The sequence below is a fragment of the Lissotriton vulgaris genome, chromosome 2_1, assembly GCF_964263255.1.
Source record: "Lissotriton vulgaris chromosome 2_1, aLisVul1.2, whole genome shotgun sequence".
Taxonomy (NCBI): domain Eukaryota; kingdom Metazoa; phylum Chordata; class Amphibia; order Caudata; family Salamandridae; genus Lissotriton; species Lissotriton vulgaris.
In genome coordinates this window covers 285,611,187-285,628,917 of record NC_141687.1, presented here as the reverse complement: position 1 = coordinate 285,628,917, position 17,731 = coordinate 285,611,187, and the positions used below count along the sequence as shown (strand labels likewise).

At 46.0% G+C, this 17,731-nt stretch overlaps 1 protein-coding gene across 9 annotated transcripts in view; it reads left to right on the top strand.

Annotated features, from left to right (window-relative positions):
* Positions 1–17,731, top strand: part of VMP1 (vacuole membrane protein 1) — an 864,072-nt gene that overhangs the window by 740,976 nt on the left and 105,365 nt on the right. For 8 of the 9 annotated variants that reach the window (XM_086954948.1, XM_086954944.1, XM_086954950.1 and 5 more), the window contains one exon: positions 7,595–7,656. In XM_086954948.1, coding sequence (XP_086811074.1) covers positions 7,595–7,656 — 62 coding nt within the window. Of the gene's footprint in view, positions 1–7,594; positions 8,921–8,983; positions 10,218–17,731 lie in introns of those variants that run through there. The other variant, XR_015308362.1, reaches the window with a different exon arrangement.

Sequence of the window (17,731 nt, the reverse complement as noted above, 5' to 3'; positions counted from 1 at the left end):
ATGAAGTTGGCCTTGCCTCTAGTTCCTGGGGTGTCTTCAGCCACTCCTACCACCTTTACGCCCATGAGACCTGGCTCTCAGGCTTCTTCTGCTGCTTCTCGAGGTGTTTCCACGCCTCTCAAAGTTCCGCCGTCGACGGGAGCGTCGACGAGCGATCCGACGACAAGAACAGCATTTGCTACATCCTCGACGACCCTGACTACTACCTCAGCTTTTTCTTCATCGGCGACGGTCTCGTCGACAGCATCTACGTCGACGAGGGTTGCCTTTCCTTGTAAGCCAGTTCCATCGACGATTCCCATTTCCTCGTCGACGAAGAAGAAAGAATCCTCGTTGATGAAAGTCTCCAAGAAATCTTCGTCGACGGCGACTCCGTCGACCAAGATCTCGTCAACGAAGATTCCGTCGAACAAGGACTCGTCGACGAAGACATCGTCGACCAAAGCCTCGTCGACGAAGATTCCGTCTTCGGAGGTTCCACTGCTGTCGACGACCGTTCCGTCGACGATTGCTTCGTCGACGACCTCGTCTACAGTTGATCGAAATGTGACCAGTTAGCTCAGCTCATTACCACATAAAAAGATATAACAAATCTGTCAGTCTATAAATACTGCTGCTGTTCTTTATGAGTAGGTTCCTGTAGAAAGTTGAATGGTGGCCATGATGGATTGGGTTGTGTAAACAGGAAGTCCCACCACCAAGCAAGCACCCGCAAGTTCCCTGTTTGAGCCGAGGACCCACTGGGTGTTTAATGTCTGCTGCTCCTCATGCCCTCTTCCAAAAGTTCCAAAGAATTCCATGCAGGGAAAAGCCTCACCTAAAATGGTGAGCAGAGCTTCCCTTTTAATGCGCTAGAGAATACTCACTTCGGGGCCGCCCCCAGCTCCCTGGTAGGCATTGCATGTCACGCAAGGTCCTAACATTTTAAGGCTTCAACATCGAAACAAGTAACATTTGGTAAGAGAAGGTTCTTTATGCCTGATTACAGGTACCTTTATCTTTCGGAGTGCTTTGGAATCAACACATACCTTGAGAGTGGGAATAAGTCAAACTGAAGGAGTGAATAGAGTAACAGACTCTCTTCATTTATCTACAACGTCTGTGGACAACTTAGTCCTCTTCAGAAACCACGCTGATTGGCTCCCTCTTTTTCACTTTTCGTTCATGTCATGGAGCGGGAGCCATGCCACGTATGATGCATACACGTGTGCATGGTACCAGCACTCAAAGCTCTGGATTAAAAAGGTTGGAGTTTCCGATCCCGCCACCAGGTGTCTCGAGTCTCCCTCGTTCGTAATGCTGCCGAGTGAATGGAATAGGGGTAGTAGGGAAGCTACCATAAAAGTAACCGTATCCTCCTGTTCTACTCCAACACTAGCCAGAGAGCAGTGCTTAGGTAGGATGTGCTGTATTCGTTTTTCCGCCACTCTTGGGATTTTGAAATTGTCAGTCACTAGTGATTTTAGGCAGTGTACAGCTGAAGCTTAAGTGGGAATACCCGAGCTGACAGTTATTTATTTAGGTCGTGGCTTACGTGGTCGTGGCGTTTCATCTATAATTCATCGCTCAGACTCTCCCGGGAATTTATACGTGGCAAACATTTAATGAAAAATGTGCAATTTACTCGGTATGCTGCACACACAGATGTGGCCCATGGATTGATTTTTCTTTATTTTTTCTTTTAGCGAGATTACAGCACTAGAACAATTGGACTCGGAATACCAACGTTGCAAACCCTTTCACTTTGTAAAACGTAATGTGATAACTATGGGAGTTTGCATTCTTTACATTAATTTCTGCCCAATCTGCATAGTGACTTGGCAAGCATTACATTTGATTCCGTGTTTGTTCGTTTTCAAATGAAGGTTAGTGTTTTGACGTAACCCAAGATTTCCAGGGATAACCTATATGGTGATCCTTAAAATGAGAAATGCTTTTTATATTTTTGGAAATTATTTTATATTGAAACCTTAACGCCTCTCCAACTCCATCGTCCGTACGTCATGTAAAAGCTTGGAAGGACAGCAAAAGGAAAATAACGAATTATGCTCACTTTAAAAATGCTCATTTTCTAGTGTTGACATGAGCAAAGTGGAGGGAGGAACATGGGAGGGCGAGGTCAGTCAGAAATCTTTGCTGCTTTACAAATGCATCCTTATTACATGTAGACTTGATTCACATCGTTTTCATCTCTTGAAAGGAGGAATGAGAAACCCCTGTTTCAGTGCTTGTCATAGGAATACAAGTAATCTTTAGATCTCGCATATAGAGTTTGTCAAAGGTTTGTTGTCTACAGTCAGTGGGTGGCGGCTGGTAAGTACAACTTAAGAGGATACGCAAACACACCACACATACACACACCACAGAGACACACCACACTCACACCATAAATACACATAAATACATACATACACTCACGCACCAGTCAATTAAAAGACACCTGTAGCTCTTGGGGAGGGAAACCTTGAAGGTGCCAGGAGGATTTGGGGCAGCAGTCCCTACCTCGTCACAGTAGGATGGGGTCAGAGAGACTGCTGACCCCATCCATGCTGTGACGAGGTGTCAGTGATAGAGACTGGGCCCTGTGCACTTCAGGGTTTAAAACTGAAGCGTCCAGGTATGAGGCCCACACTGACGCTCCCCCTTGTCTCGAGGGCGAGGGCCTTGAGGACCTTTGCCAAGCTGAGGACGTAAGGTTTACTGAAGAAGTGACGTCATCAGCCCAGCAAAGTTCAGCTCAGGCTGCCCGAAGCCTCGCATTTAGCCCATGTCTATTACCTGGTTGTCTGACCTGGAAACAAAGAGAGTCTGTTTCGCTGACCTTTCCTTAGCTTAAAAGATTCGCTTTATGTCCAAAAGGTGAAAGGGCGTGGCTTTTCACCCTTATGGACGGGCAGCTGCTGTCTACAATAGAATACATAGAGTAGGCGTTAGGTCAGTCTCTCATGATTGGATGGCTGTGATACCTGTCTCAGTTTTTTGTTCCTTATTCAATGGCTTCTGATGTTTACTTCCCCACTGGCGGATTGCTGCTTTACATTGCTTGTAATTGAAGGAGTTGTATCCTTCAACTACTTTCTTTATCTGGTACGTTTATTTATATTCATTCAGCACTCCCGGAGAGTGCCCGTTTTAGTTTCTGAAGCTTTCCACCTTTTCTCAAAACTGAACTGCTTTGAGGCTAAACCTAATAAGCATTGACAAAGTCAATAGGTCATGCCTAAGAGCGAGCTATTGGTGCAAAAGCTAGCGCTATCCACATTATAGTGAGTTTTACCCTTATAGCGATCAGGTGAGGGGATGTGTTAGCAGGAACTATAAGGGAGATGGGAGGGGAATAAGCAACATGGATAGGGTGAGAGGGGAAGAAACGTTCATGGTTTGGGCGGAGAAGCCGCCACGTGGATGGGGGTGGTAGGAGAAAGCAATAATGGGCTGGTAGGGAGAAGCAACACGAAAGGGAGATAGGATGACAGGGTGGTGGGAGGAGAAGAAGCCACACAGACAAGTGGTTGGTGGAGAAGAAGTCAGAGTGTTAGACAGTGGAGTGGTGTAGAGTGGAGTATGGTACAGTGGCATAGAGTGGGATAAAATGTAGTGGAGCGAAGTATAGTGGAGTATAATGGAGTGTGGTAATATAGAGTGGAGTAAAGTGTTGTGGCGTGGCATAGACTATAGTGGCATGGAGTGCAGTAGAGTGGAGTGGCTTGTAGCATAAAGTCAAATAAAGTGACCATAAATTGGAGTACGTGTAGTACCATAATTGAAAGTTGTAGAGTGGCATACAGTCTAGTTGAATTTTGTAGAGTGGAGTGGTGTACAGTACAGTGTGGTGGAATGGATTGGCATACAGTGTTATAGTGGACAATGGCATGGAGTGGAATGGCGTAGAGTGGAGTACTGTGTCATAGAGTGGAGTAAAGTGAAGTGCTGTGGCATACAAAGAGTTGCATAAAGTATCGTATACTGGATTAGAGTATCGTAGAGCGCCATAAAGTGGAGTAGAGTGTTTTTCATTCGCACATAATATAGTACTGTGGAGTGTAGGGGTATAGACAGAAGTAAAGTGTTGGAGAGTAGCATACAGTGTAATAGAATGTTGTTGAGTAGGAAGGCATAGAGGACAGTAGTCTGTCAAACAGTGGAGCTGCATAGAGTGAGTTGTTGTACAGTTGCTGAGAGTGAGTTAAAGTCTCATACAGTGGAGTGGTGTTGTGTGGAGTAAAGTATAATAGAGTGTATTGGCGTGTTGTAGAGTGGAGTAACCTAGGTAGTATACTGTTATAAATTGAAGTGGGACCTTGTACAGTGGAGTGATGTGTTGTAGATTGCAAAAAAAGTGTGGTATAGGGGAGTATAGTGTTGTGCAATAGAGTGTACAAGGATGGAGTAGAGTAGAGTGCAATAAAATGTAGTAGACTTTTTTAGAGTGGTTACATAAAGTGGAGGAGAGTGTCGGGCAGTGGAGTGATGTAGAGTGGATTACCGTAAAGTGGACTAGCATACAGCGGAATAACGTACAGTGGAGTGTAGAAGAGTGGAGTTGCATAGAGTGGAATAGCATTGAGTGGTGTACAGTGGAATGGCTTGGAGTGGAGTAGCGTATAGTGAATTAGCATGGAGAAGACTCAAATAAGACCCAAGACAAATACTGCAGGATTCACACCCAGCTCAATCAAGCATTACAGGTTTAAAAAAAGAAAAGTTATACATACACCACATAGCAGATCATTAAATACAAACATAAAGTAAAACGCGGGGAGAGAATCTGAGGATTCCTTCCGAGTGGTGAAACGTTACCCGTTTGTTTCCACAGTTCTGGGTGTTTTCTAATCTATGGTGAGTAGAAAGTGAATAATTAAACAAAGGTAATGTAAAGTTCGATATGTATATACAGAACTAAATAACGAAAAGTCAACATTTTAAGGATGTCAAACGATAAGAGTACATGGAAGATTAACAAACATAGATGTACTGAGTAAAATGTGCTGGTAAAGAGCAGCAAGAGACCGTGGCTGAGGAAACCATGCAGTGGAACTACAACGGTTGTATATTATTATTTTGATCTCCAAAATTAGGGATTATCATTATTTTAGATAATTTATTTATGATTAACAGAATTTAGGCCTGGGAAGTGCCTATACGTTTATTTATTCATTTTAATTTTGTTTTGTATATTTTATTTATGAAGTAATATTTAGGTGTTTATAATTTTTTTCTCTTTAATTTTTGAATGTGTGTTTATACAAAACGTGACTAGGCAAATATAAATACATTTGTGTATTTTGTGTTACCTTGTAGTAGTGCACCTTTTTTTTATGGGGGTAACTGCCCCAACTGCCTTTATGATTTTGTGTGAGTTTTTCAATGAAGTAAACCCTTCAAGCACCCCCTTCTTTTAATTTGTTTATTTATGCATATGTATCTGTCCAAAATTATGGTAAATCCAAACTTTTGGGTTCCGAAATAAAGGTAGGACGAAATTGTGGTTCTGAAATTGTTCTGGTACACCCTTTTCCCTGGTGCTAAGTAAATCCCAGGTTCCGCAGTGACCTCTTCAAAAGCACAAGGATGTAAATGATAAAGGTGTTCAGAAGGCAGTGCCGCAGACATAAAAGCAACATTCCATAGCCACATGTGTTGCTAGGATACACTGTGATCTTCACAATCAAGGGCGTTAATTCAGTAGCATTGAGGCCCCCTAACCGAATACATGTAGTGCTTAGATAGGTAGTCCCACACTGTAAGAATCAAAGGCATCAGTGTTAAAGACTCACCGAGACTAGACCACGGTCTTCCGACTCACCTCCAATCTGTGATGCTCTCTCTCGTTCCTGGCACTCACAGCATTCCCTCTCAATTATGCAGTGAGGCCCTAGACACTATTAACAGGTGCCAGATATATAGTGTTCAAAGCATTGCAAAAGATGCACCTTACCAGACAGTGGTTTCAGTGGAAGAGAGGAGTAATCCCCTTTCCTTGATTCTTCTCCTGCTAGCCTCATCTGAGCACCATTGTTACAGTCAGCCAATGCCCAGTAGGCATCCTGATCCGTGAGAAGTCCCAACTTATCTTCGTCATGCTCTTGTCTTTGGAGAATCTCGTCTCGCATGTGACCTCAAATACGAGTTTCCATCTTGCTTCATGAGTTAAGATTTTGGTGATGCTGAACAAACATCTTATTGTCCGGAAGTGAATTTCCATCCCAGATCATTATGTCCCATGTCTGGCAGTAACACTGATCGTCACTGCCTTTACCACCCTGCTCTCAAGCTCTGATCCAACCTTGCATTTGCTCACTAATTAATTAATCAGAGACCTTCTCATGTGTATAAAACAACCTTGTTTCTATGTTGAGCCTACTCCTCGCACTACCAGTGCAAGTATCACTTGGCGTATGTTCTCCACCATTGTCTCCATCTCTTACTCTTTAATGGAAGATTCTCAATCCCTAGCAAACCTTAGAGTGCGTCCATTCGGTCTCAATAGAAGCAGTTACAAGCGTGAGGAAATGGGAAATGAGCTCACATTGACACAGTGACCCGGAAACAGGACTTCATGCTTGCTGAATCATTTTTGAGCAGGGAGCTCTGGGAAACTCATTTCAGAGAAGCATAGCCTTAAGTTCCCTCCATACTTGCCATATTTGAAGTACTTTCTAAAATGAAGCCCATGTCACTTCTTGCAGCCATAGTGTGTGGGTTATGCAGACATCGGATAACAACCCCAACGCTGTTCACTGCCAATTCGGAGGACCTTTTAGGATAGCTTACAAAAGCACCTGTTGTGGCTCCAGATCCTGACACATGACATGAAGGCATGAATGGGAAGTTTCGAGTCTATTTTGGATAAGCATCGCCTTACAATAGGTTGTAACTGGAGATGGCAACATTAACTCTGAGCAGCTGCGTTTATTTGAACTTGTGCGGTTACAGATTGAGACAAATGGGCTCCAGCATGCTGTACAGACCAACAAAGCTTCGTCAACTCTATAGATGCTTTTTCATTTGTGTTTGCAGTGGAGTTTTACCACAAACTCACTCTGGCCCAGTCTGGATCTGGACTATTCACTTGCGGCGACGTGTGCCATCACCTCCCAATGTAGGCTGGCCTTAGTGTTAGTCCAGTGTGGAGGGCCCAAATGTTGGAGGTTCTGAGATGGCATGCCTGGGCTTGAGAGAGGACGGCAGGCTGTTCCTAACACAAGCGCAGTTTTGTTTGCATTAAGTAGCTTAGCTTTAAAGAAGACTAGCCTTGCAGGGTAGCTACAGATCCGAGAGGGGCTTGGAAAGAGGGTACCATTGTCCTAATGTCCCCAACACCTAACTACGGACTGGACCTTGCTCTTTCAAGTTTGTATTTGACATTCCTAAATGTTACTAAAGAGTAAAGGAGTTCTGATGGAACTGGTTAACTGGGAGGCGAGGGGTGCTGGAGCTACTTAAACGGACCCAATCATTTATCTAGGGAAATAGATATATGGCAGATATTAGGGGCCGTCTTTTTTGGTAAAATATACAAAAACCAAACTGCTAGACTCATGAACATTTTTGACGAATATTCTTGTAATGAAGTGTTTCTTTTTCTTTACAGAAACTGTTTGTTATCGTCTCATTCAGCAAGCACATCGTGGAGCATATGGTGTCCCTCATTGGGTGAGTAAGGTTATGTTTCTCACAGCAGTGTAATCCCTTGATGCATGTGGGAGGCTACAAAGTTTAACTCTGCTGATGAGGAAGTAACACTTCTCTCTAGATGAACCAAAGGTTTCAGTTGAACCAGAAATGCGGAAGTTGGTGACGTTGGCTGCGATTTTAGTCAGGTACATTTTGAGCACCACCTCAAGAAATGGCGCGCAAATAAATACGCCTCGGATCTCTGGTAGAGTAGGCCAATAATATGAGCGGGCTCAGTCTGTAGTGTGTACTGTGGGTACCACAGTCTTCTGTGTGTGGAACTTAAAGCTTTTTTCAAAAGCTAATTGGACGGCTTGCCTGCTCCCTCTGGTTACAAAAGGGCTGTAGCAGGCACATCTTTTCTCTACCACAGTGATTCTGAACCCTGTGGTCTGAAGACCCCTGGTGGTCTGCAAGGCCTTTTCAGGGGGTCCATGACTGTTTTACAAAAATAAATATTATGAAATGAATTTGTCAATTAAAATGAAAGCATGCACAAAGAAGGAAGCAACATTGAAAATTTGAAAAACGTTTTATATTTGATTGTGAACTACACAAAATATTCTCCTCTGGCCTTTGACCTAGTGCACACTGCAGACACTGCTTGCTCCCTTTAGCGGATCCTACCTGAAGGCATTCTTTCCTGCTGTGGACGCCGCCTGTGGCCTCACATCTTTCCGCCTCCCGCCGCTGCACACCCACGCCATCTGGTGCAGCCGCCGTGAGGAGAGCGGACTACTAATCTCAACATTCCATGCGGCCGGAAGCCGCGCATGGGGATATCGCGCCAGGAGGAGCATAAAAACTAGCGTCACCCCCGGTGGAGCGGGGAACTCGTTTGGCCTTTGACCTAGCGCACACTGCAGACCCTGCTTGCTCCCTTTAGCGGATCCTACCTGAAGGCATTCTTTCCTGCTGTGGACGCCGCCTGTGGCCTCGCTTCTTTCTGCCTCCCGCGGCTGCACACCCACGCCATCTGGTGCAGCCGCCGTGAGGAGAGCGGACTACTAATCTCAACATTCCATGCGGCCGGAAGCCGCGCATGGGGATATCGCGCCAGGAGGCGCATAAAAACTAGCGTCACCTCCGCGTCGCGGGAGCGCGCGGGCAGCGCCGGGCTCCCCTCAGAGGCCAGAGGAGGCTGGGCTGGGCCCATCCCCTAACATTTTTGGGAGGATTATTTGTTTATACTCTTTGATTGTGGGACCATGGCCCTGAACCTTGCAAAACCTCTACCGGTGAAGTCAGGAGGAACTAGTGGAGAAGTGTGGCTCACTGGTTAGAGCAGGCAGACCCTGAAGCAGAGGTCAGACCCGGGACCAGGGTTCAATTCCCGACGCGGCAGGGTCTTGAGCTCAAATGTCCACGGACTCGATAATTCTCGCTTTGGTGCCTGACCTAATCATGGGTTCACACTCTGCAACTCTGGGCATTAAGCTTGCTTAATCTCCACAACGGCCCCCCGCGGCGGGATGCCTGGCTTTCACCTTGGGGATGCCCTGTAGGGGCTATCTCACAGGGAAAAGCCAGGACGGGTTCCCAAGGCAAGCGCTTAGAGACCCCTGGGTGATAAGCGCTATATAAATCCAATATACAATACAATACAATACAATACAATACAATACAATACAATACAATACAATACAATACAATACAATACAATACAATACAACTAGTAAAGGTATATTGGATAGCTATTTTACTAAGGTTGCCCCAGATATTGATAGGGAAGAGTGTATTGGCCGAACGCCGCTCCGAACGGCGACGGTCTGTTGAAGGTATGCAAAATAGACCTCCCCTGGATCTTTCGAAACACACTATTCCACCTGTTGTAAGCTCTCACATCGACATTGAAGATCCTCTTTCAACAGATAACGTCCCAATGCTCCTGCGTGACACATCATCTTCTTTACCCGATGTGTCCAATGATTTGTACACGAATGTCATATCTCTCCCTGGTAGTAATTCTACCATGGGATCAGATGTGACAGCCGAGCCATCTTTACCAGTAGTTGGGACTGCCAAGAAGAGAACCAAGAATTCTGTGACGCTTAAAGTTCTTGGCCCACCACCTAGCAAAAGAAGAAAGAGGGGTGGCGATCTGCAAAGAACGAAGATTAGCCATTCTGACTTTGGTAAACCTACAAAGGGTATTGTAACAACTGGGCCAACTTTAAAGGGCCCTATTTCAACTGTACCTACTCCAACAGTTGATATAATAACTGTACCAACGTCACCAGGCTTAGTCACTCCTCCACACTGTCCACCAAGGGAAGCACTGTCTCTTGCTCCTTTGGAAAGTCTGGAACACATGATTAGGTCTTTTATTTTACCCGTAATAGAGAGGATGAAGAGGGTTGAGCAACAGTTGCAGAATTCAGAGCTGGCTATTGGTAACAATGCTGGGTTATCTAAGAACCTTGCGAAGCCGGCGCTATCCCCTCCAGCAATAGTGCTATCTCCCACTCCCGTTGCCATAAAGATGAAATTAAAACCAATAAGCCTACTAATTCTGAACAGCATAGGGCAATACCCCCCAAACCAGTCCAAAAACCGGCATCGCTTGATGCCAGAGTAGCACAGCAGTTAGATAAGAAATAATCTTATAATGGAGAAAATCGAGGCGATAGGGGAAGTACTAGCCCCGTTAGAGCAGGTAACCATAGGGGCCGTCAAGTAGAATTACCCCCTGAAGCGGTACCCTTTGTGGTGGTTCTTACGGGAGTCCCTATATTAGCGGATGGGAAAAGGGAAGGGTTCTTCCAGTTAAAAAACAAAACTATGCATTGGCTTAGCCAAAATCGACCTCTCCCTTATAACATTAATGGTGAAATCTTGCATGTTCGGCGACTTCAATGGTTGGGAAGCAGAGTAAAAGACATAAAGGGGGACTTAATTGTTATCAACTTCAGAGATCCCGGAGCTGTTAGATATATTCTAAATTGGTCTCCAGGAAATGTTGGAAATTCTATTGTCTGTGAATTGACTTATTTTTATCCAAGACCTTTGGTGACCCCTATAACATACCCCGGGACTCTATCTGGCCTGCAGACCAACCCTCCCATACCTCTTAACAAACTGTATAGGACGCATGTATTCAACCCTGTGAATTTTGAAAACTCATCTAGGTGGGATACTGTATCATTTAAGAGACACAGAAACAGGAGGATGGACCACATGTTGCCGTTTACCCCGCTGGAAGTCACAAATAGATTCGACGCCTTTTCAGGCTTTGATGATTGCGATTGACAGACGGGGCCCCCTAATATCATGCTACTCACCAATGACAACCTAGTTGGTAAATTAAAATCTGGCCCCTTAACAAAAAAATTGACATCAGTACAAACCACTCAACCTGTAGTTGCCCCCTTTTCTGATAAACATCAACCTGTGAATTGCGAGCCTGAGCAAGGTGTAGAAGTAGCCTCCCTGCTTCCAACAATCTCTCTGGCCTTTTGGATTGTGAATTAACAAAGCAAGACTTGGCTGATGCTCCAGTTAAAATCTTATCCTGGAATGTGGCGGGTCTTAAGAGTAAATTGCCCATTCCAGAGTGGGGCTCCCTTATGGCTTTGCATGATATTTGTATGTTGCAAGAAACTTGGGCGCTAAAAGAAAGTGTAGCCCAGGGTTTTGCAACATATGATATTCTGGCAAGCATGGGTGACGGGCAGACCCTCTGGAGGATTGTCTATATGGGTTGGCACGCACTTGGGAGTAAAGGTAACACCAATCCTAACTAATTCAATGGATGTCCAGTGTGTTTTGTTGATCTTGCCTAATGGGCCAAATATTGCTTTGATTAATGTATATGCAAGGCCAGTTAGGCGTGGTCTTGAGTCAAAAGCTATTGAAACACTGTTAACCCTCATACACTCGATTGACCCCTCTACTGTATTAATTTTGGGTGGAGATTTTAATTGTAATTTTGAGCCCCTTATGGACCTGAACTTTGGTGATCCGGACGATGTGGATTTGCTTTGGGCTATCCCAGAGCCACTGACCCCTCAGGTCAAGGCATGGACCCCTCTCGTTTTGCAAATGCAGTTGTTTGCGCTAGCCACATCGCTAAGAGCATGCAATGGGAGGGTGGAGCCTGACAGACCAGGGAGAGCCACGTTTAATCGATCAAATCAGACCTCAATAATCGATTTATATTTTTATTGAGGCTAGGCATTGGGATAGGCTGTCTGAATTTAGGGTCATTGAAAGGTTTGACAGTGACCATAATGCCCTAGTTTTGTCCCTCAAACCGGGGAGTTTCGGGTTGAAGGGTTCAACTACGCTTGATCATTCTGTTACTGTGCCACTAATAATAACAAACTGTAGGCGTAGGGTTAAATGGCCAGATCTACAAGCGTCGATCACCAAACTCGCAGAACTATACGAAGCCATTATTCCGCTCATCGAAGAGATGGGGAAATCCGGTCACCTGGGCAGGGCAACTCAAATACATAACCAATTGGTTGCCATACTAAAAGATATTCTGTACCCAGTAAGAAGGGCAAATAACACCCGGACCACGATTTCTCGATGGTTTAATAGCCCCTGTAGGAAGGCCAAAAAGGCTTTGCTTACAGTACTAAAAACCAATGGTATAGTGAGGCCATCAGGATGCATCGCATTACATATAAAAAGGCAATCTGTGATGCTAAAAGGGAATGGGAAGCCGCAATGTGGGAGGAGCTGGGATCTGCACTCAGGTGTAAGGACTCTAAATTATTCTGGTCTATTGTTGCCACTGGTGTTAGCGGGCACAGCCAGGCGCTTGCCCACAATATTGCCCCGTCAATCTGGGAAAGCCACTTTGCTGCTGTATACGGTACCTCTGAGCTTGACGCCTTGCCTTGTAGTACTCTAGCACCTCAGCAACCGCAGGGCATCAATGGGGCTGAGGAACGTGGATGGTTGATTGAAGCCCCTACGCTCCCCGTTTTGGTGGAACCTTTCACCCTGATAGAGGTTGAGACAGCCATGGGCAAATTGCTCCCCAAAAAGGCCCCAGGATTGGATAAACTGCCGGTGGATTTATTCAGGGGGCAACCGAAAATTTGGGCCCCCTATTTGGTCGTTTTATTTAATGGCATTCTGCAGGGAAATGACCTGCCCCCAACGTGGCTAGAAGCAGAAATTGCCCCTATTCTAAAAAAGGGCTGTCCGCTTATCCCCTCTAATTATAGACCCATCAGTCTAATTGATACTTCACAAAAGCTGATGGGAAGGGTAATCCTTGATAGGATCCTTGGGTGGATCGAAGAGAAAGGGATCCTTTCTATACTCCAGGCAGGGTTCAGGTCTGGAATATCTACCCTGGACCAGATATTTCGCCTGCAGGTCCTGTACTAGAAAACAGCAAAGGTGGAGGGTGGCAGCCTCTTCCTTGTGTTTGTGGACCTGCGGGCAGCATGTGATCTGGTTCCGCGTGCCAAATTGTGGAAGGTGTTGGCAAACCTGGGACTCCCTCCATACCTACTAAATGTACTATCTAGGCTACATATAAATAATTTTGCCCAAGTTAGGTGTGGTAGGGATGGTGAACCCACAGATCAGTTTCCAGTCCAAAAAGGAGTTTGTCAATGGTGCGTGCTGGCACCCACACTATTCAGCCTTTACATTAATGGCCTTGTGGAACACTTGAATGGTGTGGTTAACAACGATGCCCCTAAACTGGCCACGGGTAGAGTGCCCGCTCTGATGTTCGCAGACGACACATTGCTGTTGTCTAGAACATCATCGGGCATTCAAAAAACTCTTGATGGATTTGTCGAGTTCTGTGAGCTCCGGGGATTGGAAATCAATCTGGGAAAAACTAAGTTTATGATTTTTAATCCCCCTAAGCGGGTACGTCCAAACCCGGTTCTACATGGTACCCCCCTTGAAAGGGTGAAAACATTTGTTTATCTGGGTGTTACTTTAACTGAGAACTTCGATTGGAACACCCAGATTGCCAAGTCCACACTCAAGCTATCCCAGCTTGCTGGGGGTATAAGTAAAGTTTTTAGGGAGTCAACATTTAGGCCGGTATCCCCAGCTCTGGACGTATATTGCCGCCAGGCTAGAATGGCAGCAATTTACGGGGCTGAACTTTGGGGGCACAAGCAGATAACGATCCTCAAACAGCAGAACAGTCCTTTGTGAGAAACCTAGTTGGGTTACCGCCTAGTACGCCTATGATTCCTCTTAGGCTTGAATTGGGCATGGTCCAATTAGAAGAGATTATCAGTGCAAGACCAATCATGTATTGGAAGAGGCTGTGGTTAGTCCCTGAACTGGCCGCGTATAGAGCAGAATTTTCTGAGATTTTGTCTCTTCTTATACACAAGAAGATCCCTTGGCTTCAGCACTTTCGTGCGGTTAGTACCAGGCTAGGTCTTTCGGAACTGTGGGAAAACCCAGAGACCTATTGCCTAGGGATATCAAAGGAGGAACTTCTTTCTCATATACGCAAGCAGAGCGCTCAAATGCTATCGAGCTCCACATCACTGGGTAGGTTAACTTCTGAATTCCTCCAAGTGAAACTTGAACCCAAAATTGAGGAATTCTTGGACACAATTGAACCCCCGTTTGCTCGAAAGCTATATCTTCAGTTAAGGCATGGTACTCTACCTATTGGGTCTTGTACATCTAAATGGGAAAAATCTAATACCGAAGTTTGCCCTGCATGTAATTATAAAAACGAGAATGTAACCCATGTATTGCTTTTTTGCCCTGCCTATTCTGCAATTAGAAAATGTTGGCTGATCCCTATTTGTAAGAACCCGGGATTCTTGCATTTTACACAGGCTAGCAGGATTTTAACCTATGATACACATCCTCCGATTGTGTTTGCGGTTTCACGCTATCTTTTAAGCATGTAGCGCAGGAGACAAACTTTTTTAAATTAAATTAATTGTTGTACTTACTGCTTTTATCCTTGTATTCTGATAACTTCTAGTTTAATTCTGTCTTAACATTTTATGCTTATTTATTGTTTTATTGATCGTGCTGATGTATTTTATGTGCACTTTTATGGTCAACTGATCGAAATAAAGTTACCAATGAAGGAATGTATGTTTGTATTGTTTTAAGGGTCCAAATAATAGCAATTGGTTAGACTGGGGTCCTTGGCCTCCATCAATAACTCAGTGGGGGTCCCTGGATTCCAGTAATGATTCAGTGGGGCCCAATGAAGTCAAAAGGTTAAGAACGCTGATTGAGCCTGGCAGATTCACCAACTGATTTCCCTGACAATGCCACTCGTCATCCAGCCCTACTCTGTGACTCCCATTGTATTTCATCATTCTGCCCTGCATAGCGAACACAGCCGAAACAGCACATGCCTGAGTGCTTATTTACTTCTATTTTATTTATTGACTTGATTATGTAGTGAGGATCTGGCAAGATGGCCAACGGACTACTTCGCATGAAGGAAAAAAATACAAGTACACGAAAAGCAACAAAATAACTAATAGATGGTAGAAATGAGTCCTAGAAATAGACCCGTCGAGATTTAATTGTCTTACTAATATTTATGAACTTTTAGGGGCACTCAAATGAAACCAGCTAGCTCCTTGTGTTAAATGTTCTGCATAACGAAGGGTTTGACACAGATGTAAATTATTTGTCCAAAAAAGCAATTTGTGGTTTTAAATGAACACGGACTGCTTCATATGACTGGTTGAATTTCCGTAATGCCGTAAAGTCATTGAGTATTTTCTGGTGTATTTTCCATTGTCCTGTTAGCTTTTAGTGCTAGGAAAGGGACATAATATGGGGCGATGTTGTAAAATGCAGTGAACGCCTGCGGCTCGTAGATTTGTGGTTATTTTCAGGTAGTTTTTTACCATGACAACTACTATAAAGCTGGAGTTAAGATCCTTTTTAGGGTGGTTAATAAACTAGCACATACCATGTTACATGAAGGTCTGGGAAAGGGTTTCTCCACAGGAAAAACATTTTTCCTGCGAACAAAAAAGCGAAATGTACACATTTACTCGTGCAGTATTTCCACCTTGTAGGAAAACTTCATTAGAGAATATTGTGAAGTAGCAGTACTCCAAGAAATGTTTGACCGTCATAAATTTACACTAGTACTCCTGGATTCTTTGTGAATACTTAAATAGTCCGAACTCTACCTTAAATGTAGGAGGTGTGAAGCCTTGACCACTGGCTCAAGGTCAGCACTCTCCCCAGCAGCCTCGCCTGCATGCCGCACTTCTACTGCCTCCAAGCTCCTAGGTTCGAGCCAGCAGTCCCCCGACGGTAGCTTCTCCTGCCTCCTGCGTCCACCGTAATTTCTTCCCTCCTCTCCTGCACCTCATACTGTGTTCGCGCTGCTTTATTCCTTCTCTTGTATTTCCTGCATTTTATTTTTCTTTTCCTGTACTGTCCCCATATTTTGTGCACGTTGTGTACTTGTGCCCCTTCCTCCTGGCACCTCTGTGTTGTCTGCTCTTTCCCGCCGCTGCTGCCCCTGCAACCCCGCCCACCGATCTAACCCGAACCCACCCCCTTCCTGCTCCCGCCCCCCTCCACTTATGGCGACCGTGCCACTGACGCCTCAAAGGCGCGCCTAAGGCAAGCCAGTCCGCGCCTAGCTCCAGAACCCCTGGCCCCCACGAACACCACCACGACGCCAGACTCCTCTACGATGCCAGCACCCTCCACGCACTCAACACCGGTCAAACTCACTCCTGCTTCCAGGCTGCCCCGAAACGCACCCAAGGACCCTTCTCCTGCTGGAATTGCAACTTCACCAGCAATAGACCCTCCAATCCTCCCACCAGGACAGGAAGCAACCACCTCAGATGCGTACTCCTAAACACCCGCCCCGCACGCAAACACGCCATCGAACTCTGGGATCTGCTCGGCACATCATTCCCGGACATCGCTTTCCTGACCGAGACCTGGATGAATGAGTCCTCAGCTCCCAACATCGCCATAGCCATCCCGGGCGGCTACAAGATCACCCACAGGGACCGCACTAACGGAGTAGGAGGTGGAATCGCCATTGTTCACAAGACCACCCTCAAGATCTCAACCAACTCCGACGACACCCTCAACACCGCCAAACACCTGCACTTCCAGATCCACACTCTTCCCAACACCACTCTCAGAGGAACTCTGATATACAGGCCCCCCCAGACCCCGAGCGCTGTTCAGCGACTTCATTGCCGACTCGTCAGCACGCAGGCTCTGGCGTCCATGGACTACATTCTCCTCGGGGACCTGAACTTCCACCTCGAGAAAAACAACACCCAGCTCCACCACCCTGCTCGACAACCTCAGACTGAAACAGCTCGTCACAACCCCCACCCACTCTGCCGGACACACGCTTGATCCCATTTTTTCCGCAAGCCCCCACGTTTCCTTCAGCCACACCACCGAACTCCACTGGACTGATCACCGCTGCGTCCACTTCTCCTTCAAGAAGCCTACCACGCACCACCGCACCCAACTTATCCCCCACCGCTGCTGGAGCAAAATCACATAAGACCAGCTACACACCACCCTCGCCCAGAACCCACCCACAGACCCCACCAACCCCGCCGCCAGCAGCCTCAGACGCTGGATCGAAGACTGCGCCAACACCCATGCCCCGATCAAGAATCCCTCCAACAGCCGCAAGAACAAGACTGCCGGCTGGTTCACTGCGGACCTCCAAACAAAACTGCCGAAAGCTAGAAAGGAAATGGCGCCACGAACAAACACCAGAGAACCAAACAGCCCACAAGAACGCCATACGCCAGCATCATCACCTCGTCAGATCCGCCAAAAAAACCTCCTTCAAGGACAGCTTCGACAACAATGCACACAACAGCAAAGAGCTCTTCAACTTTGTGAGGGAGCTCTCCAAGCCCAACGCCAGCACCAACGACATCCCACCTTCACAAGACCTGTGCGACTCCCTGGACTCCTTCTTCCACCGCAAAATCGCAGACATCCACAACAGCTTCAACAACCAGGTGCCCTCCACAGCCCGCGATACCCCAGAGCCCTCGGCCACCGCCCACGGCGACCCCCTCGTCAGCTAGAACAGTATCAACAACGACACCATCAAAACCATGAGCACCAT